Source organism: Apteryx rowi, unplaced genomic scaffold (genome assembly GCF_003343035.1).
Source record: "Apteryx rowi isolate R43461 unplaced genomic scaffold, aptRow1 scaffold_91, whole genome shotgun sequence".
NCBI lineage: Eukaryota > Metazoa > Chordata > Aves > Apterygiformes > Apterygidae > Apteryx > Apteryx rowi.
The window spans coordinates 855,268-883,061 of record NW_020451216.1 but is presented as its reverse complement, the minus strand read 5'-3'; the positions used below and the strand labels follow the sequence as shown (position 1 = coordinate 883,061).

The 27,794-nt window shown below is 42.3% G+C and overlaps 1 protein-coding gene across 3 annotated transcripts in view; it reads right to left on the bottom strand.

Moving 5' to 3' along the window:
* Nucleotides 1-27,794, bottom strand: part of LOC112978264 (sodium channel protein type 5 subunit alpha-like) — a 173,054-nt gene that overhangs the window by 83,205 nt on the left and 62,055 nt on the right. For all 3 annotated transcript variants that reach the window (XM_026091567.1, XM_026091569.1, XM_026091570.1), the window contains exons 11-15: nucleotides 27,049-27,450; nucleotides 18,021-18,153; nucleotides 14,872-15,110; nucleotides 8,706-8,879; nucleotides 6,920-7,276 (exon numbers count right to left, since the gene is read on the bottom strand). In XM_026091567.1, coding sequence (XP_025947352.1) covers nucleotides 6,920-7,276; nucleotides 8,706-8,879; nucleotides 14,872-15,110; nucleotides 18,021-18,153; nucleotides 27,049-27,450 — 1,305 coding nt within the window. The remainder of the gene's footprint in view (nucleotides 1-6,919; nucleotides 7,277-8,705; nucleotides 8,880-14,871; nucleotides 15,111-18,020; nucleotides 18,154-27,048; nucleotides 27,451-27,794) is intronic.

Sequence of the window (27,794 nt, the reverse complement as noted above, 5' to 3'; positions counted from 1 at the left end):
AGGCCTGGCTCTGATATACTGAGAAATCTGCAGTGACGGAGATGTATCAGCATTCGGTGAGACAGGACTTTGTGGTTAGTCCTACACTAATAAATTAAATGTGTCCAGGAACATTTTCTGGCAGTGAGGACAAATGAAAGAGATCATCTTGCTCCATACTATTAAACCTTCTGATACCCCATGCTGACCACATGCTCCCAACCTGGATAGTCCCCGGCCTGTGATACTCCCTGAACCCAGGTGGGGAGTTTTTTGGGGGTCACTGCCCCGTTMAAACACAATGCCAGGACTTTTTAATGTTTCACCGTATCTGCAATTGATTTCCAGCACGGAGAACCACTCCTTGAAGCYGTTAATTAGTTAGTATAAATGTAGCCTATGTGTGATATCTCTCATAGGCTGGGAAAATGAACACATCTTGCTGTGGACTGCCTTCCTCAGATACCCCAGTTGCCTGTGRGTGTCCCAAAAGCAGTCATTAGAGATCTGAAGCACAGCTTGCTTGCATCAGCTGGGGATTTCCAACACTTTTGCAAGCTGTGACGTAGACTTTATTGGAGTAAACACATCTGTACATTTGGCCCACTGAATGATCCTGCAGCATGGGCTACCAATACGCCGAAGCAGTGGCCACATCTGCTCCCTCTTACGTTCCTCGAATAGAGACCAAAGGTACTAAAGCAGTAATATTGAGTAGCTGACTTTAGGAAATGGTTTTATATAGAAACAAAGTTCCCATGCTAAAGACCATATAATCCAAAAAGCAGATCTATATCACACATCTATGCACAATAAATCACAGTTACCTATTATCYGAAATTTTTGTTAATCGATTCCCTTGACTGCAAACACAAAACTAAAGGCAATATTAGCAAACAAAGCTAGCAGAGTTAAATATTTATCACGTGCCTTTACTTTGTTGTTTAGTGCTGAAAAAGACAAACAGGGAGGGAAAGAAAACTATTAATCTGAGTATACACAAACTTGCAGGCACACACAGATTGACTTTGTGTAACTATATGATTACAGYCATAATTACTAAGTATTAGCTACATGGGATCCAATGACTCCTTGCGTCACTTAGGGCTATCACTTAGGAGCATGATTCTGGGTAAGAAATTCCCATGAATTTCTTGTCACAGACTGAACTTGACATATACCTGTAGTCACATCTCTTCCCCACTCAAACAATCCTCCTCATTCCAAACATCTCTTGCACATCTGTCAGGCCAGGATCCATGCTCACTGGCCCTTCATCCATCTTGCCCTTCTCCTCTTTCTAGGACAAACCATCAGGTTTAACTAAAGCAGACCAGTTAAAATCTCATCTAAACCATACTGAACAGCTTTGCTGCCAGGTACTCATGGGAAAATAGGACTGGAAAGTCCTCTTGGGTCACGAAACCTGTTCTCCTGAACGACCTCACTGCACTGAGAGTCATAAGCCTCCTTTGCAATCACAGCCTAAATCACCTATGGGTGATYTATACTCCTTTGGTTTGGGGTGAGTGCTGTCCTGGAAATTAAATTGTCCTCCTCCCTGTCTAGATCTGCATTACCCTGATCAACTTCATGTTCTTCTCYGCACTTTTTCCAGTTTGACTTAATCATTCTTGAGCATCAGTCAATGGAGTACATTATATATACCATATTGCAGATCCCTGCTCAGAAGCACTGATGTTTTCCTTTCTCCTCTGYAATTATCTTGCCTGATACATACTAGAATTTCATTTACCTTTTTCATGGCTGCAACACGTTGCTGGCCCAGTCAACCACAGTGGTACATCCATGTAGATGTCTGCAGCTGAGTCAGTCTCCCAAGACTTCAGAGACAGAAATAGGTACTTTTAGGGTCTATTTCTATAGATGTCTTTTGGGGTAAGATATTTTATTACTTCATGGAGTACATTGACCGGATCTGACTGTAAAAGCTCCATGCAGTTATCTCAGATGTAGACATCCACAGTGACTGATATGTATACTTTTATCATTCTCTCAAGCATTTTCTGTTGATAAGCTACTTGATTGTAACATAAATTCTTAAACAGGGCWGAGTGMATGACCTTACACTTTGTATTTCTTAATTTCACRCATGTCTATTGATTCAATGATAACAGTTATGCAGTTCTTCTTATAGGATACCCTGGAAAYTGGTGATGCTTTCTACCTCTGCGTTCTCAGAAAATGTCATTAATACTTTTCTGAGACAACAGTATTTCCATGAACAGAGGACAAAAAATGCCCAGCAYTGATCCTAAAAGAGCAYCTGCAGCCTTATGTTTCACCTTTCAGCCCTGTCATAGTTTTCCTCCCTTTATCTAGGTCCATGCATTGWTCTTACTGTTATCCACCTCAGCTGATCAGGTGGGAATACCTGGAAGTCACACTCGCAAGTATATCCAATGAGGAACTTGTGCTCAAAGCAATAAAGACATCTCCTGGCAAGCCAATCAATCTGTAAATACACGCTTGGTTATACCTGTAATTACATACTTAATCATTTCTGCAGAGGCATCAAAGCTGGGTTTGGAGCCAGTTGCACCTCCTGCTTGTGAGCCTTTGACTTCAGGAAATTGGCGGATTTTACTCATGCTGTTTGGCCCTGTGATCTTTYTGCCTCATATGCTTTGATGAACATTCCCCTTCAATAAAATAGCATTTTTCCTTTCAGAGATAGTGAATCTGTCATTTTACTGGTAAACCTACGTAGCATTTTATCCCATTAGCTGTTTAGGCCCACMTCTTTACTTACCCTTTCTTTCAAGATGTTTTCCTATCATTTCCTACTAGTGAAGGTGGAGCACCAGACTCAAGGCAYACAGTTTTCTATCCTTTCAGTACCTATGCCAGTCTCCCATCATTAGGTACCATTCTCAACAAAATAAGGTGAGGTAAATTCAGTCAGTCCCTACTTTGCCTTAAGCTGCCTTCTCAGGCAACTTCTCAAATATGCATTAGTGTACGCTCCTTCAGACTTCAGCTGGAGTGAGTAAAGAGCTATCTAGAGAATCCACAGAAATGTAAAGGATCAAGTATGGGCACCTAAACCACAAATCAATCAGTCAGAAACTGCTTAATCAGGAAATTTGCTTGATTTAGTATTTCAGAACAAAAGCATTTAGATGAACTTGGCAGAGACGATACTATGTTGACCCCTGAAATGCATGGTGTGAACTGATTTTACAGCTCCTTTRACTGTCCTCTCCACTACAGCATCATTGAGTGATAATGGTTGGAAGGGACCTCTGTCAGACATTGGCCCAACCCCCTGCTCAGAGTAGGACCAGCTTCAATACCACTAGATAGATCCCCCAAACCTTTTCTTCCTCAAGAGYTGGCCACGAAATCTGCAGCTCACGTAATTCCCAGATGCTTCTGGAGATGGGAACATGGCCAGCTACATTCTCACGTATCTTTATTTTTGTGCTAGCACACTAAATGCTTATATTCTGGAACTGTGCTACAGTGACTTCTCTTCATCAGGGGCACTCTAGAGAGTCCCATGAAGGCCCTAGGAAAACCCTGCAGATGTGTCACAGGAAGCCAGCTCTCACTGCAGCCTCAAGGAAGGTTGTCCCCCGTGCCCACATGCTGAGCCAGGCAGAGGTGCACCRCAGCAGTCCAGGACTCAGCACTGAGAGCGAGTCAATGCACTAAGGCTCTGCACTGCTCTGCTTGGGCTAACACCGTGAGGTATTTTTCGGATGCTGACTGTGTCATGTGCAGCCAGCTCGGAGCACAAGCAGAGATGGCGAGTGAATTTCTGCCCTGYGTGGCCTTGCCCTTCACTTGGTGGTGTTCCAGAAGTGGGCAGAAAACRGGCTTTATCCAGGTGGCAGGGGGCAGAATAAAAGGATGGCTTTAAAGCTGAATTCCTGTTTGGTCAGTGTACGTCATGCGCACACAAAGAGGTTGGAAGGTTGTTCCGTGTGTGATTGAACTGTCAGTTTTATTCATGCACATCGTTAGTGCCGTAACAGTCCCTAGACCATTACACGCAACTGGGTCCTGAGAAGTGGGTGGTATCACACCCAGGTCTGCTGCATCGGCTGACCCAACAGAGCAGGGGCACCAGGCAGTGCCTTGTTGCCCAGATTCTCCTACATCTTTTTAATAATTCCTGTCTCAGTAATTTTCCTTATTAACCTCAACAGCGTAAATGTACATAGGAAATAYGTTAACTCCTTTACAAAACTTCACAGTAAACATAATTATCGGTTAGTGATTTCAGCAGCTATTTCTTGTAAATGGTGGAGAAAATACTTTATTATTCCTCTGGTTTAACTTTGCCTTCCAAAGTGGCTTCAATGACACAAAAAAAAGTCATCTGATGGCAGTGGCACAATGTTATTGGGCAAAAGGCAGTTGCACAGCACATAATTTTGTAGCTATGCTATTAGTTCTTTGAAGACGACTCAAGTATCAGCTGACCAGTAATAACATAGTTTCATGTGGCACTGCAGAGGTCCAAGGCACTTTTGGGAAATACGAATACAAACCAAAAATTTAAGAATTACTGAACTTCCTTTCAACTGCTTGACTGYTCTGTAACATGAAGTTTCCCAGGGCACTTATTAATTTCCCATGCTTTCTTTCACCTTTCCTTTGAATTTACGTTAGTGAGGCTCGATAAGACCGGCAAACCAAATCACTAAATGCATCACAAAATCATGACATTTGTAAATGAGTTGCTTCTTCCCACAGGAGTCTGCCGACACTACAGATGCAAAAAATCAACTTAGAGTATTTACTAAGTGGGTCTGCTGTGGGATACTTAGTTTTCCAGTGAGGAAAGTGACCTCAGATGTTACCATAAATACTGGCTTATTTGACAGAAGAAAAATATTTAATCTAGATGAGTGTGCAGATCTGCTACACAGGGAAAAATGCTATAGGATTCCCTCCATGCCTTCAGAGACTAAAACAGAGTTTTCAGTCCAAATGGGATACACTCTCAGGATAATATTTTCTTTTCAGAAACTTTCTTTTCAGAACCTTTCTTTTCAGAACTGACTCTTGAAACTCAGATGAGGAACAAGGAACTCAGGAAGTTAAAAGAGAAACTTTGCTGAGAAAGCAAGCTACACATAAAAGATAAGACAGACAGTGCTTCAGTCTTCTCCTTTTGGAAAGTTCATCATTCTTTTTGGCCACCTGAACTTTTTGTGTCTGATGCTGTTTAGAGAATGGAGAGTTTGTGAAGTCAATCCACCCTCACGAAAGAAAACAAGAATTTTGTTGCTGATGTCAGAGGGAGAAGAGGACCTTCTCTCTACCTGCTAATTAAGATCATGAAATCTGCACATAATGTGGTTGACATCAGTTGAGTCTCATGATTCAGGATTTGTTCTTTCTCCATTTGCCTAGTACTATCACATTTATGAATCATTTTCCCTTTTTCCTCTGTGCTTCTGAGTGAACCACATAAAATTATCACTCCTGTTTAACAGTGATTACCGCATGCTTATCAAACTGTTGGATGAAAATGATAAAGCTAGTATTTTTTCTTTCAGCTGATCAGTAAATTCAGAATTATCCATACTGACAGAGTTTCTCAATATCTCTTTTTACATCTGGAATGGTCTTTGCTGAGCAGTGAAATCTAAATATATGTAGATAAGGTTAGTGCAATCTCCTCTGAATCAGATTTTATATTTACCAATCCTTATGCACACTGATGACTGTTAATATCTAAGGGAAACAGATGTTGCAATCTCAATTCTATCAATAATCCGTTAATAYGTCAAATGTTAACATTTTCTCTGATATTTCTCAGGTATTATTTTCAGGTTTCATTATCATACATAGCATCCATTGTTTAACAGTAGGGGAGAAGATCAAATTTCTGAATGTCAGACCAAACTCCCAGAAAGTAATTATGCACCCTAATTATTCTGATCACATAGAGTTCTGAGAAAAATCTATAGAAAGCTGAAGTTAGGGAAAAAACAAAGTAAAGTATTTTGCCACTCTCTGAGTAATCATAGTTTATTTTTTTCATTTATATAACCAATAACTATAAAATATAGTTTGCTTTTCCAATCAATATTTTCAGTGCAAATCTAATCATAAAGTTTAAATTAATGTAAATGAAAATCCTTTGCTCTGTGTTTCTGTAAGTTTTTTCTTTAACTTTTCTACCCCAGGAGCTGAGAACCAGAGCACTGGGTACTTAAAAGAGCAACAACCATTAAAAGCAATCGGTAGCAAACCCCAACATTTTTATAGCAGGATCTACTATTAAACAACTCACTACATAAACAGTAAGCCCATTAGAGCCACAATGTCAGAGATGCTCTGTAAGCTGAACGGGCCAAACATTTCCACAACGACTGCAAGCCAGCAAAGCGCTCCATAAGATGTCAGCAGGGAAATACAATTCAGCCTTAATAGGTTCAGAGCTTATGTAAGCCATGCTTATGGGATATTCTATTAAAAAGGCAAGCAAGCAAGTGACTTTACTGTAAACATAACCTGCACCTTCCTAGAACATGCAGGAGAAACACATTCAAACCTCCACGCAAAGATGCTGTTAGCTGCAAGGATCACATGTTCTGCACCAAAAATGGACAAAAATAAAAATATCCCCTGATATGGTGATCTTCACTCCCCTCCCGAAAAAATGTAGAATCACTTAAGACCTGCAAATGGCTTAAGAAATAAAATCACTATAACCAAATCATGTGTCTTTTTGCTACTAAAGCATTATCTGTCCTTCTGCAAAAGCGTTAAGCCTAATTAGTAATGCAACACTATCAATTTTGTGTTTGGGATATAAACAAGTTTCTTGGGTGAAAACGTGGTTCAGCAAACTATAGACATGGAACAATGAGAGATTTGCAGTTTCTGGAAAAAAAAAAAGAGGGTACATTGGCTTACACCCACCAGAAAAGGGATAAAAAACACCTCGACAACTCACCACTAGGTTTCCAATCACCATGACCAGCAAGAAGACGAGAAGGCACAGCGGTTGCCCAGCTACTTCCATGCAGTCCCACATGGTCTCGATCCACTCCCCGCAGAGAATTCGGAATATAATGAGGAATGAATGGAAGAAATCGTTCATGTGCCAACGTGGTAAATTGCCAGTTTTGCTTATCTCCTTGACATTGTCCATGTAGCTTTTCCCGAAAAGCTGCATTCCCACCACCGCAAAAATAAAAACGATGATTGCCAGCACAAGAGTGAGGTTACCTAGGGCACCCACTGAATTACCAATGATTTTAATAAGCGTATTTAAGGTCGGCCAGGACTTTGCCAATTTGAAGACTCGCAGCTGTGAACAAAACATAAACAACAGTGTCAGTTCACAGACGCAACAGACGTTTCAGCTRATGAATTATTAAWGTGGTTAAAACACATGAAACACGTTAAATGCCACAGTGTGCAGTACAAGGTGATTTTAGCAGTACTTCCTGTTAACCCCACTACATCTATTAATAAAATATCAGTTGTTCTTCTTGGATGAGAATTAAGTTTTCAAGAGCAGTGCTCTGCCTTATTAGACCGATGTGCTTTGGAGGCTGTTTCCTGATATCATGGTGAGTAGAGGATGGAAGAGGAGGTCTCAGGTTTTAACATTTTCTTCTGTGCTCCTTTTCTTCCTCAAATTAAACAACCTGACAGGCACCTGGGGGAAGGGGATTAGGGCTTGATTCTGCAAAGAGAGAAGCAAGTCCTCCACATTTTAGTGCAAACCTCAGCCAGATGCTATTAGCTGTTGACTCCCAGGGTGAAAATCACCTCTGTGTTGAGGATCATGCAGTCTATGCACAACCCACATCCCACTTAAGACCTATTTTAGGGATGTAAATGGTTCCTAGTCCTTGTGCTATGTTTTCAACTGAAGGTTTAATTTCAATCCTATTGAACAGGGATTGCTCAAAAACTGACAGGAGACTCTCAGGCCCGAGCAGCATCGGGTAAAAAATATGCAGTTTCGCACAGCACAGAGAATTTTTGAAAGAAAAAAAAAAGGCTTCCACTAAATGTAAGCATAAGGGCTTATTTTCCTGGTCTTTCCAAGTTGTGAAGCCATATCATGGCCAGAATGATTAGCATGGACATCCTGGTACATGAAGTGCAACACAAATGTCAGGCTGGCAAGGAAACTACTTTTCTGTTCCAATATGTCGACAGTGTCTCATTAATAGAATACCACTATCCCATGCATAACAAAGGAGCTGACAGCTAAGGAGTTCCCGTGAAAGACAGATGCTCTGTTATGTTGATTGGTTCTAGAAAAAAAAAGTCACTCTGTGAAGAATTCAAAGACATTTTCTTTTGACAACATTTAAAAGAACGGTGGCATGTTTATAATATAGTTTAGGAATAACAAGTTCTAAAACAACACGTTACCAGATCTTGCATTTCTTGGGCCATCAATTATGTGCTGACTTTATGCTAACAGGTATACAGGTACAAAATGGCAGATTTTCATTACAAATTGGAACTCAAACRTCTTAAGTGTGCTACAAGTACCTGGCACAGCTAGAAGGAATCAAATTATGTTCTCATTTACCCTGATGTAAATCTGGAACAATTCCATTTRTCCCACAGTCTGTAATTAGTGTCACATACTGTTCGCTGGTTTGCAGCAATTAAATTCTTTATCGGTGGATGCATTTTTAAGAAAATGCGTTGTATACATGTCAGCATGTATATTTAATAAGAGAAGACAAATAAGGGCAGAATACGAATATTACCAATCGAAAGGAGCGCAAAACGGACAGGTTTCCCATGCTGGATAAACCCAGTTCCATCAGGCTTAGTATAACAATTATGCTGTCAAAAATATTCCAGCCCTGCTGAAAATAGTAGTAGGGGTCAAGGGCAATTACTTTGAAGATCATTTCTGCTGTAAAAATCCCAGTGAAGACCTGCAGAAAGAAAATAGGAAGTGAAAGCAACTTTTTGAACACATTCCCTCTTTTGATGACTTTCCGCAGGCAAAGGAGAACGTAGCACAGAGCCAAGAACATTTTACAAGCAAATGCTTCATTTTTCATGGCTGATTCTTTGTCAATATTACACCTCTAAGCTTGTCAAGTCTTTTCACAATGATACTTGATATTGCTGTAAACATGCGATGACACCTGGGTTCAAGCTCTTTATTAGAACGTACATTTCCATCTCCTTCTGTCATCTGAATAGTCTTGGTGATAAAAATGAAAGTGTAAAGGTGCCTTTTATAAAGGTTAAATCTGTTGCTTTCAGTGGAGAAGCCTGAATGAATGGAGTTGGAGCATTAAAGGGGTATTTTGTTTGTAGTGTACCTGTTGCATTATCCCTTTTATTTTGTTATTTTTATCAATACCAGGGCAACACAAGCCTCCAATCATTTTTAGGTTATTCCTGGCAGTGAAGGCGATTACAGACTCTAATTTCAGTCCTAGTCTTTTTTTATGAATAGTCACAGCAATTTTCTCCTCACAGCATCTTGAAAACACATTGCTTATTTATGACCCAGTTCAAATGTCATATGGTGAAACTTTTAATTGGAATGTTTTTCTTTAAAACAACATATAAATATTACCTATGAGGCAGAGGGAGAGGAGAAAGGAAGGCTGTTGACAGCAAACTCAGTTTAAACTCATTCCTGCAAAGCATCTAAGAGAATCAGATCTTGTCCTTCTATATGCCCTCCCTAAACAGCAATTTAAACACACAACACGAGGCTATAGTTGACTTAAAATGGCAAAATGTGGGCATCAAGTTGTTTTTATACTGTTTTTTTTTTTCATTCTAAGTCCCAGTACAAGGTGCATGTAGCTTTGTGTGCTGAAAAATTGTCTATTGCGCTTATATATCTAAACACACGATTTTCCATGAAACAGCCAATATCAATGTACCATGTAGATCAGAAAGGGTCAGATCCAGAGCTAATATCTCAGTAACGTACATCCAAGGAGAAATGCTTTCCTTCCCATAAACTGAATATCTGCRTCCGTATCCCAGCAAGCTTGATCAGCTCTCAGCAACAAAGACTTGGAACCCATTAAGATGTGGAAAGGAAAGTTAAGATTAAAAAATTAAGATACTAAAGGATAAAAATAAATGATCGTGGCCTGCATCTGATGGGGGTTTGACTTTACCCTATAATGCTTCAGGAGTGGATGGATAAATTCTCCCAGGCAGCCATTTTACAGAGTTCTTTATGTAAAAAACTTTTCTCATTAGGAAAATAACAACTTGATTGCAACAGTTTGGACTGTCACCCTGTCAAAGTCCCATCCCAAGACCCCAGAAAAATGCCCTGTCTTGCATCCCTAACAGACCAACAACTTCTGAGTCACTGAGGTTAGAGACACCAATGAGTCGCACCAGAACACTGCAATTTCCCCTAGGACAACGAGCAACACAAAACTGGATGTCTGTGAAATTGTATCCGGGGGACTGCCTTAAAAACTGATGATACCACGCTGTGTGCATTATGCAACCATCTTGCTGAGAAATGACTCAGGAGGATCACTTTCTTTACCTAAATCATTTTAATCAATAGCCTTCTGAGAAGGAAATGTCATAGTAAGATAGCAAAATAGCTGAACCTTCCTAAAGGCATAGGGAATTTTGTACGTGTACAAGCTATGAATTCCARACTGCCCTTGTGAACTCATTGGCACCTGGTACACAGCCAGTTGTGCTTGTACAAGAGTCTGGATACTGAATATGATCAAGACTGTAAAGAAAATAAGTAAGTTAACATCTGGCTGGTGCTGATGCCTAAATATGCCACTGCTGATTGGAGGATTTCATCTTAAAAATTCTCTTTTAACTACCATTGCAGCCATTTAAGTTCTAACATCACATAAAGACATCTCAGTTTCTGAAGGAAGAYAAAAATTGGGAAAATCTGGCTCTGTCTGCCTACTTTTGAGTACTGGCATTGCATAGACAGAGGAAACATGCAAAGATGTATATATTCTCATAAAGTCTTATGATGACATTCAAAAATGTTGATTTCTGTAAGTGATGAACTAAAGGAGTTTGAAGGTAGCAGGTGCCGCATAATTGCATGAAGTAGATGATACAATCAGAGCAGCAGATCTCCAATGACTGACAGCTAGATGAAGAATTGCTCTCTCTCTCGGAGAAACACAGTCCGTACTTCACTTTCATTCTTTTATTTTTTATGAAAACATTTATTTTGAGGGAAAAATGCCAAAGGTCTGTGCTTTTAATATTTTCCCCCATTTAATGCTCCTATAATCACTCAAAGAAGGTTAGATGTAAGGGAAAGGCTACAGACAACCAGTGTGGGGGCAGAGGAGGGTTTCGGTAGTCTGTGGCTTCGGGAAAGCGGCCACCTGGCAAGCTGCCCTGCGACTGGGACTCCCTTCCCTTTCACAGCGAACTGCAAAATTGTCCATTTTCATTACAAATGTCTTTGCAAAATCCTCCACAAAATGGAATTACCTGCCTCTGACCTGCTCTGCTTGCAATCCAGTTATGGAGGAGTTGAGCCAACCTGGCGAGGGAGAGCCAGGGCAGTCTGTCCTCCTACCTACCCATCCCAGGGGAAGGGGAGCCTGGTGCCAGCAGCCTGCTACAAAAAAAGCCTGTTAGTTTATTTTACACTTGAGCACAAACAGGCGAAAGAGCTCCAGGCAGCGCTGAGAAATTCTCAGTACGATACATTACACTGCTTTGCAATTTCTTCCCCCTCCCCGCTCGTTGTCTCTATTTTCTTYAGCCGTGTCGGTGCACAGGTCAGCCCAGCTTGGCCCAGGCAGGTCTACGGGAGCGGTGTTGGCAGGAAGGCTGAGAGGGTCTAAAGTTTCGCTGCCTGTGGCCTGGCAAAGGGAGGAGCTGATCTGCCAAAAGAAGGGCAAGGAGCAGGCTCATTTATTATCCAGGTTAGCCAGAGGGGGAAATTGTGGCGTTGCTRCCTGCTCTGACGGATACTGGAGTCTGAAGGAGGTTTTTTGAAGTCATCTGAGGAGGCCACAAATTGTTGAGCAGCCACCCCATACAAGGGTTTGCTGCAAAGGGGAGCTGGAGGCAGTCCTGTCAAGTGGCTTTCTGAGCTACTTTTATCTACTGCTTTCCACAAAAGGCAAGAGCATGTGTTGGGAGCTCAGCAAAGTAACAGAGATTTTTTAAGATGCAGCAGCCTAAAAGCTGGTGACTGGTCCAACAGCCTAGGAGAAGAACCACAACCAGCTGGAGTGGTTGTGAATAGAGAGTTGAGTTGAGAATAGAGTTGAGAATAGCAAGTCCCTGAGCAGAACAAATCTGTACCTGATGCACAGCATATGCTAGGACTGGTATGAGAAGTCTGGTTATTGCTACTGCCCACCTAAACCTGTCAGAGCAGCATTCGTCTGACTAAATGCAGACGCCCACATCTGTAGAGTCTCTGCCAGCTCCTGTTACAGTCAACGGAGACATGGTCACTACAGTCAGTGGCCTCCAGGGCACATCCACCTTATTCAAAAGTAAATGTCTTAAAAACATCAGGTTAATTGTGCCTTAAAATTGTCCATTACTCTCCATTGACTTTAAAGCGAGACAAAGGCAACTAGCTCAGACAGAGACTCCTACACTGTAGATATCCAGAGTTAGGCAAGGTGAATTCCACCTTGAGGGAATGCAGCCATCATTTTTGTGGAAATAAAGGGCTTTTCACATTGCCTTTGTGAGCTTCTCAAATTCAGACTTAACAGGGCCCATTTTCCCAGGTTTTTCCAGAGTTTCTTATGATCCTATAGGATATCTTGGCTTTTACCACTAGACTTTAGGGGAAATTCTGTCATGCCATAGCCAGACAACCTGCACCTTTTTCAGTACAAACTCTCCCCAAATTAAGAAGATTCTAAATATTAAAACATTCGGGGAGAGCAGTGGATGTTGTCTACCTTGACTTCAGCAAGGCTTTTGACACTGTCTCCCATGACATCCTAATAGACAAGCTCAGGAAGTGTGAGTTAGATGAGTGGACAGTGAGGTGGATTGAGAACTGGCTGAATGGCAGAGCTCAGAGGGTTGTGATCAGCGGCACAGAGTCTAGTTGGAGGCCTGTAGCTAGCAGTGTCCCCCAGGGGTCAATACTGGGTCCAGCCCTGTTCAACTTCTTCATCAATGACCTGGAAGGGACAGAGTGCACCCTCAGCAAGTTTGCCGACRATACAAAACTGGGAGGAGTGGCCGATACACCAGAGGGCTGTGCTGCCATTCAGAGAGACCTGGACAGGCTGGAGAGGTGGGTGCAGAGGAACCTCATGAAGTTCAACAAAGGCAAGTGCAGGGTGCTGCACCTGGGGAGGAATAACCCCATGCACCAGTACAGGTTGGGAGTTGACCTGCTGGAARGCAGCTCTGCSGAGAAGGACCTGGGAGTGCTGGTGGACACCAAGTTAAGCATGAGGCAGCAATGTGCCCTTGTGGCCAAGAAGGCCAATGGTATCCTGGGCTGCATCAGGAAGAGTGTTGCCAGCAGGTSGAGGGAGGTGATYCTCCCCCTCTACTCAGCCCTGGTGAGGCCMCATCTGGAGTRCTGYGTCCAGTKCTGGGCTCCCCAGKACAAGAGGGATGTGGCACTACTGGAGCAAGTCCAGCGAAGGGCYACAAAGATGATTAGRGGACTGGARCATCTCTCTTATGAGGAAAGGCTGAGAGAGCTGGGCCTGTTTAGCCTGGAGAAGAGAAGRCTGAGRGGAGATCTTATCAATGTGTACAAGTATCTRAAGGGAGGGTGTCGAGAGGATGGGACCAGACTCTTTTCAGTGGTGCCGAGCRACAGGACGCGAGGCAATGGGCACAAACTGAAACACAGACACTTCCATCTGAACATGAGGAAAAACTTTTTCACTGTGAGGGTGACAGAGCACTGGAACAGGTTGCCCAGAGAGGTTGTGGAGTCCCCTTTTCTGGAGATATTCAAAACCCGCCTGGATGCGATCCTGTACAACATGCTCTAGGTGACCCTGCTTGAGCAGGGGGGTTGGACTAGATGATCTCCAGAGGTCCTTTCCAACCTCAACCATTCTGTGATTCTGTGAAAACTGAGTTTTAAAGCAGTAAAACACAGCAAACTTTCAAAATAAACTCAGTGAAAGACAATTACATAAAAGGCTCCAGTTTTGTAGTAACTGCAGAATTTTAGTGGCCCCCCAGGTTAACAAACTGTACAGAAACCCCTCTGAAAAATCCTTCTTGCTATCCCTGCAGCTTGGCTGTAGTTCTCCATCTCTGCGTACCTTAAAGCTCTCTCTCTACCTGCTGCAGCTTGTACTTCAGGAGTTTCCCCTCTTAGCATTAGCGGTTTGCTCCGTGCCCCCTTGCCCCCCGATGCTTGCATGGATCCCAGGGCACACAGCTGGACGAGGCAGAGGGACAGCTGCCACAGCTGGAGCACAGCAGGATGTACAGGGGCGAAGAGCAGACCATGCACCAGCAGTTACTGCAGGCACCTTCCAACATATACATCTAGATACGCTCAAACTCCACTCTGTCTCCCTCCAAGATCTTTTTTTCCACAGGATTCTTTAACTTAAAAATCGTTAATAATCACTGAGAAATGTTTCCTGATTATTGCTTTAAAAGAAATCCCAAATAAACCTCATTAACCTTTCTCTCATCTCATTTCCTTAAACTGGTATGAACTAGCAACCTATTGGGAAGAGGCCAAAAATGTGGCTTTAATGGTTACTAATAACATTAGAATATTTTGGTTTAATAAAAATGGTTTCATGTTCTTTATTCATTTCTCCTCATACCCAGATAGAGTTGACTATATGCCATTGCTTGACATGGCATAGGCAAAGCGTTGTTGACAGCATATCAAAATGGGTTTTTCCCAAGGCCTCAGCCACGACTTTAAAAAGCAGAAAATAAACTATCAGATAGCATTTCAAGTTTGAATTCACTTACCAAATTGCCTATATAAAGCATGTGGTCAAACTCCTTTGTCATCTTATAATGCTCCAAGGCCATGAAGAGTGTATTCAGCACAATGCAAAGGGTGATGGTGAGGTCAGTAAATGGATCCATTACCACGAACTTGACAAATTTCTTGATTAAAAGCCAAAGCGGGCAGCAATCCCAAATGAGAAATTTAACAGCAAAATGGTTCCAGCATGGAGGGCATTTCTGGTGTGATTCCTCAAGCTCTAAGTCACAAACAGTAAAGTAACAGTCAATTCACACCAAATTATATGACAAGAGAACACTTAAAACGACTCATAGCATAGAGAAAGTCCCCTGAATTACCCTAAACTTTTTTTAGGACACAAATATTTCTATCCTAACCTGCTGGCAAATTATGCATTTTGGAAGCTCGAATGGTTTTTTGCCAATTGCCTTGCACTTAGCAGATACTGGCCTATTCTGAAAGCTATAACTTTTTAAAAGTTTCAGAAGCAAAAAGAGAAAAGTACACTAAATATGTAAAGTTTAATATTATATGCAGGCTCAGATTTGCACTCTCTTTTCCATTTTGTCAGGTTCAAATGGAAAAGAAGAATACATTATCTTCATTTAACTTACATTTGGAATATATTTGTTCATTTTCCAGGTCACATTTTAGATGCAACTTAAGTAAAACCTTTTAAAATATTTTAGAGATGAAAGAGCTTAAATTCAATATTTCGAGCTGATTTAAGCACTTAGGAGCCAGAGTATCACTGGATACCAATAGGGTTTCTGTTCTTAATGTCCCAATCGAAAAAAGCATTAAGTGCCTGATTTCTTTTGAAAGGCCCAGATACAAAACCAGGAGAGTGTATAACTCACTCTGAAAATGGCACTAAAGCTCCAATGTGCTTTTAAAAGGTGCTTTTAAAATATTACCTAAAATATAACTTTTACACATTGTTCGTTTTATTTGAAGACGAAAGAACTGAAATGGCCTCCTAAGTATAATTTGCATCAAATGGCGGGGGGGGGGGGAGGCAAAATAAGGCAGTTAATGGCTGAATGATAATGATTAACGGAATTGCTTAATGCTTTTCTTTTCTGATTCCTTTATGGGCATGGAATGCTGTGTAAAGGTTTTAGTCTATATAATTAGAACCTGAGTTGATAACAGGAAAACTTCAGCCAAGCCTGTTATTACAATCACTTTATAAACAGCCTCCTCTCCTAAGCCAGGGTGCATTCTCGGGGCATTTGCCTTCATTGAACAACCCAACTACAGTGTCAGGTGCCTTCTAGCAAACTTTCAAAATATTGGCTGATGTCCTGCACGTACTGGTTTTGCACAAACACCTACAGGGCTCTGAGATCTGTGGGAAGCTGAACTGCTCCCAGGAAATAACTATCTATTTCCAGGCTTCAGACAGAGGGTTTCTAGTTAAGTACTTAAAATGAAGTGAGAACCATCTATATCCAAAGTCATTGCAACGCAAAGTTCTAATTCTGAATTTTTTCAGAAACCCACACCTGAAAGTAATAAAGAGTTAGGGGCAGTAACTTCTCAAAGGACCTAATTTCCCGGGCAGATCCATAAGAGCACATCTGTCTGTGTCCATACTCCTAATAATCTTTTCTAGGCATCCCTGCTTATTCCCATATTATTGATTTTGGCTTGATATTGTTGGGCACACACATCAGATGTGTGACTCTCCCAGAGCTTCCACAGTCAAAATAAGCCTATTCAAGTACAGGCTGCTGCTAAAAGACGTGGTTTGAACCTCCTCAGCCACAAGTTGTTTCTCTGTCCTCTCTGTCAGCTTGTGTGCTCATAGACCTCCTGAGCGAGCTGGTTCTGCTCAAGAACTTCCTGAGAGTCTAGAGCACGGAAACTAAGCAACTACAAGGGGAAGCAATTTTAGTCTTGCTGTTTCAGATTCTCTGTTCTTATAGCTAAAGCCTGTGATTTTTTTTTTATTCTGAGTTGCTATTCCTCTTGTTTTGAACAACTGTTTAACTTCAATGACTAATCAAAGTTTTGGTGTTAGAAAACCTTTTATAGGGATTTAAACAACATCCTTCTTCTATTTAAGGTTAAAAATGTATATCCTCCGAGCTACCTTAGACTTGACCCTCTTGTTATTTCTGTGGTTAACAGCTAATAGAAAATACCATTTAGTAAGTAAGCAGAAGCTCATCTGGAGTATTCTTAACACATTAAAAGAAGCAAATCAGTCACAAAACTAATTGCTGAAAAAAACAGAGAAAGGAAATAAAACCTTTGCAGATCATATGGAACACTGGCAAATGCTGAAGTGATTATTTACCTATTAAGAATACATCTTTCTAYRTTTTAAAAAAATATTTATCTGGTCTGGCCACAATACAGCTAAATATAACCACAGAGGATGGCAAAAACCTGAGGAAGAAGAAGGGCTAGTTCTGGTCCCTTTATGCGAGAGATCTCCCAGACAAATCACTCAGTCTTGCTTTGCCTTTTGTTATTCATCAGTAATAGAGAGAAAATAAGGCTGAAGGAGAATCCAGAATTTCCCTTGCTCCACACTGCCTGCTTGACAGATGTTTTTCTCAGTTTTGATTTACRATATAAGAGACATTAGGGACTGTAAGAGACTCTTTCATACTGCATGTAAAGGGCTTAGAAAAGTGGTGTYTTGATATCATTTAGGATCTCTAAGTGCTGCCGTAATGTCAATAAATGTGTAAAAAGGCCAATGGAAAATTCCTGCTGAGACAGGGAAGGGAAATTCAGACCTCCTGCACAGAGAAGCCTAGAGAGCAATGGGCAGCGGACAAATCTGCTGAGAAATGTTCACATGGACAAGTGGGTCCTTTAAGCATCCTTAGATATCACGGAGGGATTCAAACAGCCACCCCCCAAACTRGCTGGCTTGCAAGGAGAAGTCTTTCATCCTCCACAGCCAGGCAGTTCTGCACGTACCTGCTACCTGCCTATGTCAGGATTTGTATCAGCTCCGGAGAGATGATACGTGAATGCGTGCACAGCAACCCAGACTTTAGTTTCTCTCTGTAACGCATTCTTGCAAAACAATGAAGGTCTAATATTTGGGTCATTCGTGTCACTTTGTCCCTGCCGATCAGCACGCACTTTTGGCTTTGGGTGGGGARCCCAAAGACGTGTGTCTTACCTTCCAGGGCGCTGGTGATGATGCTGACAGCGCTCACTGCCCTCTGCCTCTGAAACGGCTCGTCAGGGTGGTCCACCGACGGGCGGTGGGGCATTAAAAGCTGCCTCTTGCTTGCCTCGTCAGAGGGAGAGGTCTGTTTAAATGAACACATCGGGTCAGCGGCATAAAAACAGGGCGAGAAACCAAGCGGCAGACGTGGGGCAGCATTTTCAGAACTGCCTCCGCACCATTTTTCTTGCCTGAGCAGTCACTGATTTCCCAAGCAGGCACAGCCTGCTGCCGTGCTGCTTTTGAAAACAGTGCTCTGAGCAACTTTGAAAACTTTACACCCTGTGAAAGATGCAGGTGAGAATAAAGGGACACTTCCGATACCGCAGAAACAGCAGTGCTGCTTTACCCGGCTCTTTGCTTGTGAAAGAAGCCCTGCTTAACTGCATTAATTATACCATTACTTCTGAAATGTGTTAACTGTTTAATTATACTACCAGAAGAGGAAAAAGGGGTGTGGGTAACAGCTCCATTACTAGCCTCCGATATCACACCAAGCAAACCGACTCCTCAACACATGGCTTCTCTTGGTCTGAAACACTGCCAAATCTCAGGAACGCACTGTCATTCTGGTGATCTTTGGTGTCACAGACTCTGAAGCTCTGTAATTAGGGGAGAATCTCAGCTTTTTTTTTTTTTTTCCCTCTCTCTCTCAAAAAAAACCCTCTCTCACATTTTCAAAGAAAAGCTTAAAAAAAACCTAATAAATTGAATATCAGAAAAACATAACTCCCAACATAACTCCCAAACTGTCTTCATATAACATTTCATTTTAAATCAGTTTTATGCTTTTTGAGGGCTTGGGGTTCTTAAGCCAGTCAAAAACATGGTATAGCTGCAGACACATACTGTACTTAATATTTAATATTGTCAGCTCACAGGAGCAAGACATTAAGACTTCTAATATATTATGAGCCCCTACTTCATACAGAGACAAATCCTGCTTGCTTTCCTCCTCCTCCCTTCCAGGAGGGAAGAAGAGTGGTTGAGAAGTCAGGAACTGGGAAAGCCAGGTTCAACTTCACCCTCCACCACAAACCTCCTGTTGAAGATGCTTGGTCCCCCCCCAGATAAATGTTTGAACAGCCCTGTCCTGCTCCTGAGGGACCGTACAGGCTGTGAGGGCTGAGACACTACATTGGAGACATGTGCTGTAGATGGATGGGTCCTGATGGGTCTTGTGATATAGTTCAGGCAAATGAGCAAGGAGAAGARGTCCCTACAAGGATGAAAATCCCAGGTTTATACGGATATCAGAGTAGCTGCTTTTGCTCCTCCACAGCCAGACTGGAAACAGGTGCAAACTTCTGGATCTTCACAGATCCCTTAGGGCTAAAATGCTGCTAACTGGTCCAAGCAAGGCTCTGGACACCAACTTGAGACGCGCTGCTGGTGCAGCTTCGCAGCTCTACTCTGTGTTCAGGACATGCACCTAGAGGGACCACACAATCCCTCTCCGCAGCTGTTTCTCTATCAACATGGCTCTTCAGGAAAGATAATCCAGTGACAATTGGATTACCGAAACCACYGGAGCTCTGTGAACTGCCTTTTTGCCTCTTCAGGTCAGTGGACATCCTTTTGTCAGGTGTTTGCACGGCAGCCCGGACAAGGCCACCGCCAATGATTGACAATGCAAATAATAGTAGAAACACTGGTCCCATGGGACTTCAAAGTACTGCAGGTAAAAATACCTATCACTGCAAGTCCAGAGAAGAGTAAAGAACTTTAAAACAATCACTTAAAACATTAGCTAAGCCAGGAAACCAGTAATGCTCCAACACGGCTTTACTTTTTTTTCTAAAATATTCTCTTTTGTTAAAACAATTGGATCAGTGTCCATTGAGTTTCTGACGTAATCATAACAGAAGGAGAGGTGTAATCAGAACCTATTCAAAGATAATTCTGCTTGTGAGCAATGTAACAAGAAATCACTCTATCCTTGGCTTCAGAGCTGGGGAAACTGGGAATGGTATTTTAGATGCATGAGTTCACTTGATTTCCTTCACCTCAAAAATGTCCAATAACAAAGAAACAACAAATGTTTTATTAACGAAGAAAGCATTTACAAAATTGCATAATCATTTGCACCAGTTTGGAGTACATAGCAAATACATACGGCTGAAAGAAATCATTACAAAAGAAAATTTCAAAGAAGAATAAACTAAAAAACAAAACCAAGAAAAAAGAGGCAAATTAAAAAAAAATCTTTTTCTAGTTCCTTCTTTCTGCAGAATGAAGCATAAGAAAATCCCAAATTTCAAACTCCTCTGGATCATTCAAATTTAACTCTTCTTAAACTGCACCATCTTGCCATCTTATCTGGCCCAAAGCTTAGCACATAGCAGTAGCAATTCTTTATACAGCCTCAAGCCCAGAAATTGCAGCTTTCTGACTGCAAAGAGAGATATTATATTCCTATTAATGTGTGAAGAATATTCCTTCTAATGTGCTTTGGAAAAGTTACCAGTTGAGGGTTACTATCTGAAGGACACTTTCTGTTCACAGATGAAAAGAGAATTTACTCCAGAGGTACAAAGTTGTACGAAAAACATATTCTGAGGTTCAATCTCCCTATCTTTGGACACAGCTAAACCAGGATAAGTGAAAGTCTCAGTTAAACAGGGTTGTCACATCCTTCATAAAAAYGAACGAGTACAGAACTGACTTTTTCCCTAGGCGTGAGGTGGTATTTCTAACCCAACGAGGTTTTTAAGTTGCCCTGTTTTTCTGTCCAGCCCAGTATCCCCGATCCCCATCCCGAAAAGCGGGTGCCAAGACTTGGGGCATCCCGCTGGAGCCAAGGGAAGCATTTGCAGCGTGCCCTTCCTGTGCACCAAGGGGCATTTCTGCGACCGGCGCGCGGCTCCTTCCTCCCTCCCTCCAGCTCCGCGGGGCACGGCACAGCCTGAACCGCTCCGCTCCCGGCCGGCCGCTCGGCAGCGGGCACGCTGCGGAGGCTTAACCCCGCGTGCCAGACCGCAGTATCTGACCCGGCGATGCCGGGGCGGAAGGCATGTCCCTGCGCTCTTGCGGGAGGACACGGTCTCTTTCCCAATATAGCCGTAAATCTATCACGTGCTTGGCTTCCACTTTACTACAAAGCATTTTTTCAGGAAAGAAAGTTTCCACTGGGATGAATTCTTTAAAATTATCGAAGCTGCACAGGGAAATTTATGCGCATTTGTTCTTTGCAAAGAATAGATGTGTGAGACTAGTTTTTTTAATACTTTTTATTTTAGATAGCTAATAGTCACACAAGGAACTGGCACTTTTTGCATTCTGAGATAGAGAATAGTTCCAGGAACTGGACAAACAAGGCAGCATAAAGGCTGTTATCATCACACAGAGAATACACACAGTCACAGCAGTTCATGGTACTTGTATTTCTATAGAAATTAGGCAGAAATAATAACAGTCCCTACTGTTATGTGGGAAATCTCTTTAGAATCCAGGTGAGAAACCCCAATGGAGTTAAATAAAGGCACCTCCAACAGGACAAGATTATTTCTGTGTTGCTACTTGATTGACTAGAAATGTTTTTCATTTAGATCAGCTAAATTCTATAGGGACAAATATACTGTTCAGTAATTTGCATGTAAATGAGGATACATAACACTGCAGAATTATTTTGTTCTGAGTGCCCACAATTCTGAATTATGTCAGAACTGCTGTGTGAAGATGGGCTTATATATGGCAGCATTTTAAAAGAACACATTTGGGAACTGGGGCAGCTTTAATTTTCTCTGTACAGTAAAAATCTTTTCAAGCATAAGAAGAGGTGGACAGGCCACACTTTAAACAATGGGCCCAGTTAGGCACTAGCACAAATATTTAATGAGATTGAAGGTGACCATAATAGCACAAAGCCTTAAAAAGAAGGCATTTAATTTTGTGGACACTCCATTATTTAAAGAGATGCACTGCAAACTGGAGCAGCTTGCAATATTTGTGTCAAATCTGAATGATTTATGGCAGGTAGGGCCTGGCAAAGTTTGCAAATGAACAGAAACTAGAGCTGCTGTGACAACGCCCTGTGCGGCAGCAGTGGAGGGCTAGCCTGCTTTCACCCATATGACTTATTGGTGGTAATTTTTGGATGACTTATTCTGTTGACGTTTTTCTGAACATGGAAAGTACTAACACTTTGCCTTTTCACCAGTCGCATGGCAAAGCAAGAAGGGGAAAAAAGAAATTTCCCCCCTGAGGCAGCTTTAGGGTCAACAAAAAATTCAGAACAACGTGGCCAGCAACATGGTTTTATGCTTAGTGAGAACTAATCTCAAGGTCTTTTTTTGCAAAAAAAAAAAAAAAGAGTAAAAAAGTTTGCCTAGGCTTCTAAATCCTTAGGCACTTGGATAAATAGCCTTGCCACACTTCCCAGCAGTTTCCACTCCAGTCAGGTTAGCAATGCCTGGCTTTTCTATTTTCCCAGAAGGAAAAAAAGCGCGACCAAGAGGAAATTCAGGAAAGGTTGTGTGCGTGTGAGAGGTGCCCCAAGTACCTCCAACGGATGTCTGGATGGAAGATGATTTCAGGCAGAGAGCTGCTCTCACTCACCGTGGGACAGGGTCGGGCCCTAGTGAAATACTCCTGACCCCGAGGGAAGTGGCTGCAGGGACAGCCCTGACCACAAGTAGGGAGGTCATCTAGGCACCCATCTCTGTGCTGCTGTCTGTCCCACCTGGTCCTTCCTGCCGCTACACAAGTGCTTCCACCACCGTCCATCTTTGCCTTCGCCCCATCCCAAAGCTATTTAAGCAGTGGATCTGCTATGCTTCTGGGCCGGATGGGATGTTCCTGGTGCAGCTGGCTCCCCAGCAAGACCGAAGCGCTGGTGACTGCCACAAAACAACCATTGCACAGCTAAACAGCTGACTGCCCCCAGACTAGCATGTCCTCAATCTCATGCCCATCTCTCTGCCACTTCTAATCTCCAAAATAATTGCAAAGTCAGGCTAAACTAAGATCTCTGAGATTTCCCTGCAGTTACTGAAAAGACTTCAGTTGGCTTTACAAGGCAAGAGAGGATGGGGTCATGCATATTTTTTAACACTCAAGAAATTCTAGACAGCCACAGGTGACATCTTACTCATCCTCATCAGATCCCATTGGTAAACTCAGCTCCAGAAAACAGCTCATTAACTTAATTCAACTCTGTTCAAACAGATGAATATCTTGTGTGGGAGGTGATATTCTAACCTTTTAAATAACTAAGAAACACCAAGACACAACAAAGCAATACATAACTACAAATAAATATTATATGAATGCACCAAAACCTTAGTTTGTAGCATGCCTTGAAGTAGCTTATATAATATACAGGCAGCTACCCAAGAACTCTGCCTTCSCTCCTTCAGCCTTGCAGGTGCCTTATGTGATACAGAAATATCTGCAGGTGTAGCAAAGGGTGAGGAGACACCTGGCCCAGAAGCGTTCACTTTCCTCTTACTTAGGCAGTGTGTTCACGTCCCTGTGACTTGGCAGCCGGCACCTTGTCAGACGGGCAGGACAGCTTCGGTGCCGGCAGAAGAGTGCCTGGACGGATGCCCTTCTGCACAGCCAGCTCTGTCTGTGAAAGGCAAGTTTGCCGACTGTTAAGACTAGCCCAGCTAACAAGACTAAGGGGTCTAAGCACCTTCCACTGAGACTATTTCAGTTCTCTCCTGTTTCACTATCTGTATTTAGGAATTAAGGGCAAGAGTCGGAAAGCATAAATATACTTGGTTTCTCATGGAAGCGGACTCACAACTATCTGTACCAAGCAGCGAAGAACATTTGAGACTGGCTTTTTTAGCTTATGTGCTCTTCTCCATCCAAGTATTGGAAGATCACTCATGCAAGTCACCGGCTGAACAGTCAGATAATCTGCTACTGTGCTCCCTCTTCCAGGAGGGAGCACGGGCCACGCTGATGCCTTCATGTTAGTACAGCTGCCACCCACGGCCATTCCCAGAGACAAACAGGCCGTGGGTGGCAGCTGAAATAACACAAAGGCATGAAAGTTGTTCATCGTGGCCCTAGCTGCTTTGCCTGGGGTTAAATCTTCAGGCTAAACGTTGCTAAAACTGAACAGGCCAAGATTTGCAAAAGTTTCTAGTAACTTTTCGTGCTTTCCCTGAGAAATCCTAAGAGAGCTCAGTTTCAAATCATCTGCTGAAACTATGGTCTGCTTACATGCCACGGTTGGAAGCTCAAAAATGGAGATGGTCTGATCTTGTTTGATTCTTTCTTTGCCTTTGAAATCAAAAGGGCTTTTCCAAGCCTCCCCAAAACTCAGAATTCACTGGTCTCTCCCCTCAGTAGCAACCAGACAGATCTGTTTCAAGCTCATCTGGCAATGCTGAGCACCACAGAAGGACACGAACAAACGACTCTTCAAAAGCTGATGCTCTAAAACATGCTCTGTCGGCTCCATCACCTCAGACGTTGTGGTGCTATCAGTGGAGCTATGCTTATGCCTCTGGAAGATTCAGTTCAGGGCGTGATGCATATAAAATTTATACCCCTTCATGGAAAAGACCGTTTCTTTCATTTTTTGTTCAGGGACAATACAACAATTAGTACAATAGAGTCATTTTTCATCAGATGATTACACTCATATAAAATAAATAACAGTAGCAGGGTCAGTGGAGTTAATGAGATAACTTCAACTTCACCTTGCCACATCTTTCTTTTGCCTCCTCCAAACATATCAGGACAATATAAAGAGAAGCCAGAACTGCAAAGAACAAAGCTAATTTAAAAAGTTTTGCAAGAAAACAGCAAAAATAATCAAACAGTAAGCCCAGGAGCATGTTGATTTATCTCTAGACATGCTGAGGTGTTGGATTTACGAATTTCTTTTGCATCCGCTCCACAGCTCAGATTCTACGTTCATGCCCAGTGCTTACGGCTCCTGTAAAGAATGCATCTGTACAGCAATGGGCTCCTTGCCAATTAGCTTTTAACTCCAGCTCACATTTTCTGGATAGATTAGATACCAAACCTGTTTTGCAGAAGACACAACATCCTTCACATTGCATCACTGAATGAGCATCTGTTACTATAGTGCTTTGGTGTTATTTCCTAGACGACCAGAGAACTGCCAAGTGTGCTCACCCACCCAGGTCATTTAATTTTCAACATCCATTTTTTAAAAGGCAGGAAGCTGGCAAATAAAAAGAAATGCCTGCAGAGCTCAAAGCCTCCCTGTCACCTCAGGGCCCAATCCCACAAAAAAAAAAGATATTTCCTGTGAAGGGCTGAGCGCTGTCATGTTTTGCTGAGCTTTCTGACAGCTGGGAGAGCCTCAACAGCCTGCAGAACTGTTTTTCTTACAGAAAAAAAGGGGGACATCCACTGCTCATCTACCAAAGCCTTTCTGATTTGGTTCAGATTTTTATTTTTTAAGAAATACACCCTTTCTTCCATAATTACTCCATCTTGCAGTTTATTTCATGCCAAGCTAAGTCCAGGAAGAGTCTGCTGTGTACAAATGGTGTTTCTATTGCTCAGCTATCTAGTGACCACTCTCAAGGCTGGTCTGCCTTGTCTGAAGAGAATAAAAATGCGTGTACCAAAGTGCTAAATAAACAAAGGTGTGAATATCTGAAAAAGAAGCTACAGCCTCAAAATTGTCGCCAAAACAGAGAATTCTCATACCCACATAGCTTCTCACACAAAGAGCTATCTTTCCTTGAATTTTCACAGTGCAACTGTGTTTGCAGGACTACAGGGAATGCCCGGATAGGTGAGGAAAAAAAAAATCAATCCAAAGCTTGAAAGGGAAGAAGCTGCTTGGCTTTATAGAAAAAGCTACTTCTCAATTTACTGATAATCTGACACCACGGCTGGGATCCATCTCACTTGCCTTTCTCTTCAGGAAATATCTTGCCTAATACACGTTAGAATTTCATTTGCTTTTTTCCCCCACCCTGATGTAACCCAAGGTTGGCACGCACTCACTCTGAGTGGGCTTGAATCTCCCCTAACTTTAGACATATGCAATATAGATATCTGTGGCTGAGTTAACGACCCTGGGCTCCTCTTGTAGGTAAAGAACAGAAACAGACACTTCTGGGGAGACAAATTTATCTGACCTATTTTAGATCTCCGCTCTGAGACGAAATAAATGCTGCCCCTTAACCAAAGTGACTAGATCTCCATTGCTTTAAAGACTGTTCAGGGTGAGGAGCTTCAGACGTTTACCTTTACTGAGATCAGTTCCCACTGCATTAAGCTGGAGTGGGTCTAGTACGAGAAAAGGCATGGCTTGTCCATATTGCCCTGCCTGTGCAGCAGTTATTTCCAAAATGGCAGCTCATGATTTTCTAAGTGAGTTCACACTCAGGTCCTAATGGTATCAGCTGTAATATTTTTATTTACAGCCTTATTGAGAATTTTTGCAATGGTGGCCCTTTGCAACAAAGATCTTGGAAATATGGAAAAGGCTTGAAAGATGTTGATCATCTGCTCATCTGTCCTGAGCTTTATTGGAACTGGATGCTAAGCTCTTCTGGGAACTACTTTTGGGCTGTAAGAACTGCCCTCCTCAAGCAGTTATACAGAAGACCAAAGGTGAGATGCAAACAAGTAGAAAGCCGTGGGAGAAAGGCAATCTCGAGACTGAAAGACTCACACTGAGTCATTTTAAAAACATCATTTTTTAGCCACTGGACAATGTCAGATATTCAAATGCTAAAAGGAACCAACTTAAAAAATGTCCCTACAAGAAAAGAAAAGAAAATTCATATGAAACCCAAGATTTGCCTCCAGCCATCTCTGAAGAGTAAGTCTCACCAGAAGTCATGAACTTGTCTCATGCTGCACTAGACACCAGTTATTGTAGGAGTTAGCCCACTGTCTTCCCACCCTGTCTAGGATGGTGAGTTTGGGTTTCCACTGCAGACTGTGTATTGTGTAAATAAATTACAGCAAACTCCAACAACATTTAGAAGGAAACAAGAGCATGAATCACATACAAAAGTTATAAAGTACTCACCAGGTCGCCTGTCCCAGGTTTTTCCATAATAACTGGGGGGAGCAGTAACCCTGCAGGAGAAGTAGGGTCTGAGTTGAGTGCCCCGGTGCCTCCTCCTATCAGGGAGACCACACCATTGCAATCCACTGAGCTGTTCCTTTTGCCCGTCTGGGTGTAGTTGGGAGTAGTCGGGTGAGAACTATGGCTCACTTGACTTTGAACGCTTGGACTCCTCCCAAATCTTGGAATTAAGACAGAGCCTCGGTGGCTTTCATTTTCCCCAGGAGTGCTGCTCTCGTCATCGGCAAAATCTGTTTCGGAGCCAGTGTCTCTGCCACGGAGTTGGAAACTGAATACGCTTCCGTGGCTGGTTCTGCGCTTCACCAAGTTTGCACTGGGATCATAACTAATGCCAAGGAGAGTCTAGAAACCCCCAGAAAGGAAAAAGGGGAAAGAGAAACAACATTTTGCAACACGTTTTCAGGAGCAAGGAAGGTCTGGGGAGAGCAGTAAGTTCCATTTTAAACCAAGTGTTTCAGAGAGAAAGATTTAATTATATGTGTTCAACCTTTGCAAAGTTAAGAGGTTGAATAATCATTCCTAGCCATAAGGTATTTGTCTAATACATGACAGTTAAAGATGTACTGAAATAGAAGGGGTCAAGGTGGCATTTGCCTCGTAGAGTGATACTTCCTTTGCTTCTACTCCCTCCCCATCTGATAAGTGCCAAAGGATGTGGGAAGGCAGCATAAGGAGTAGAAGACAGG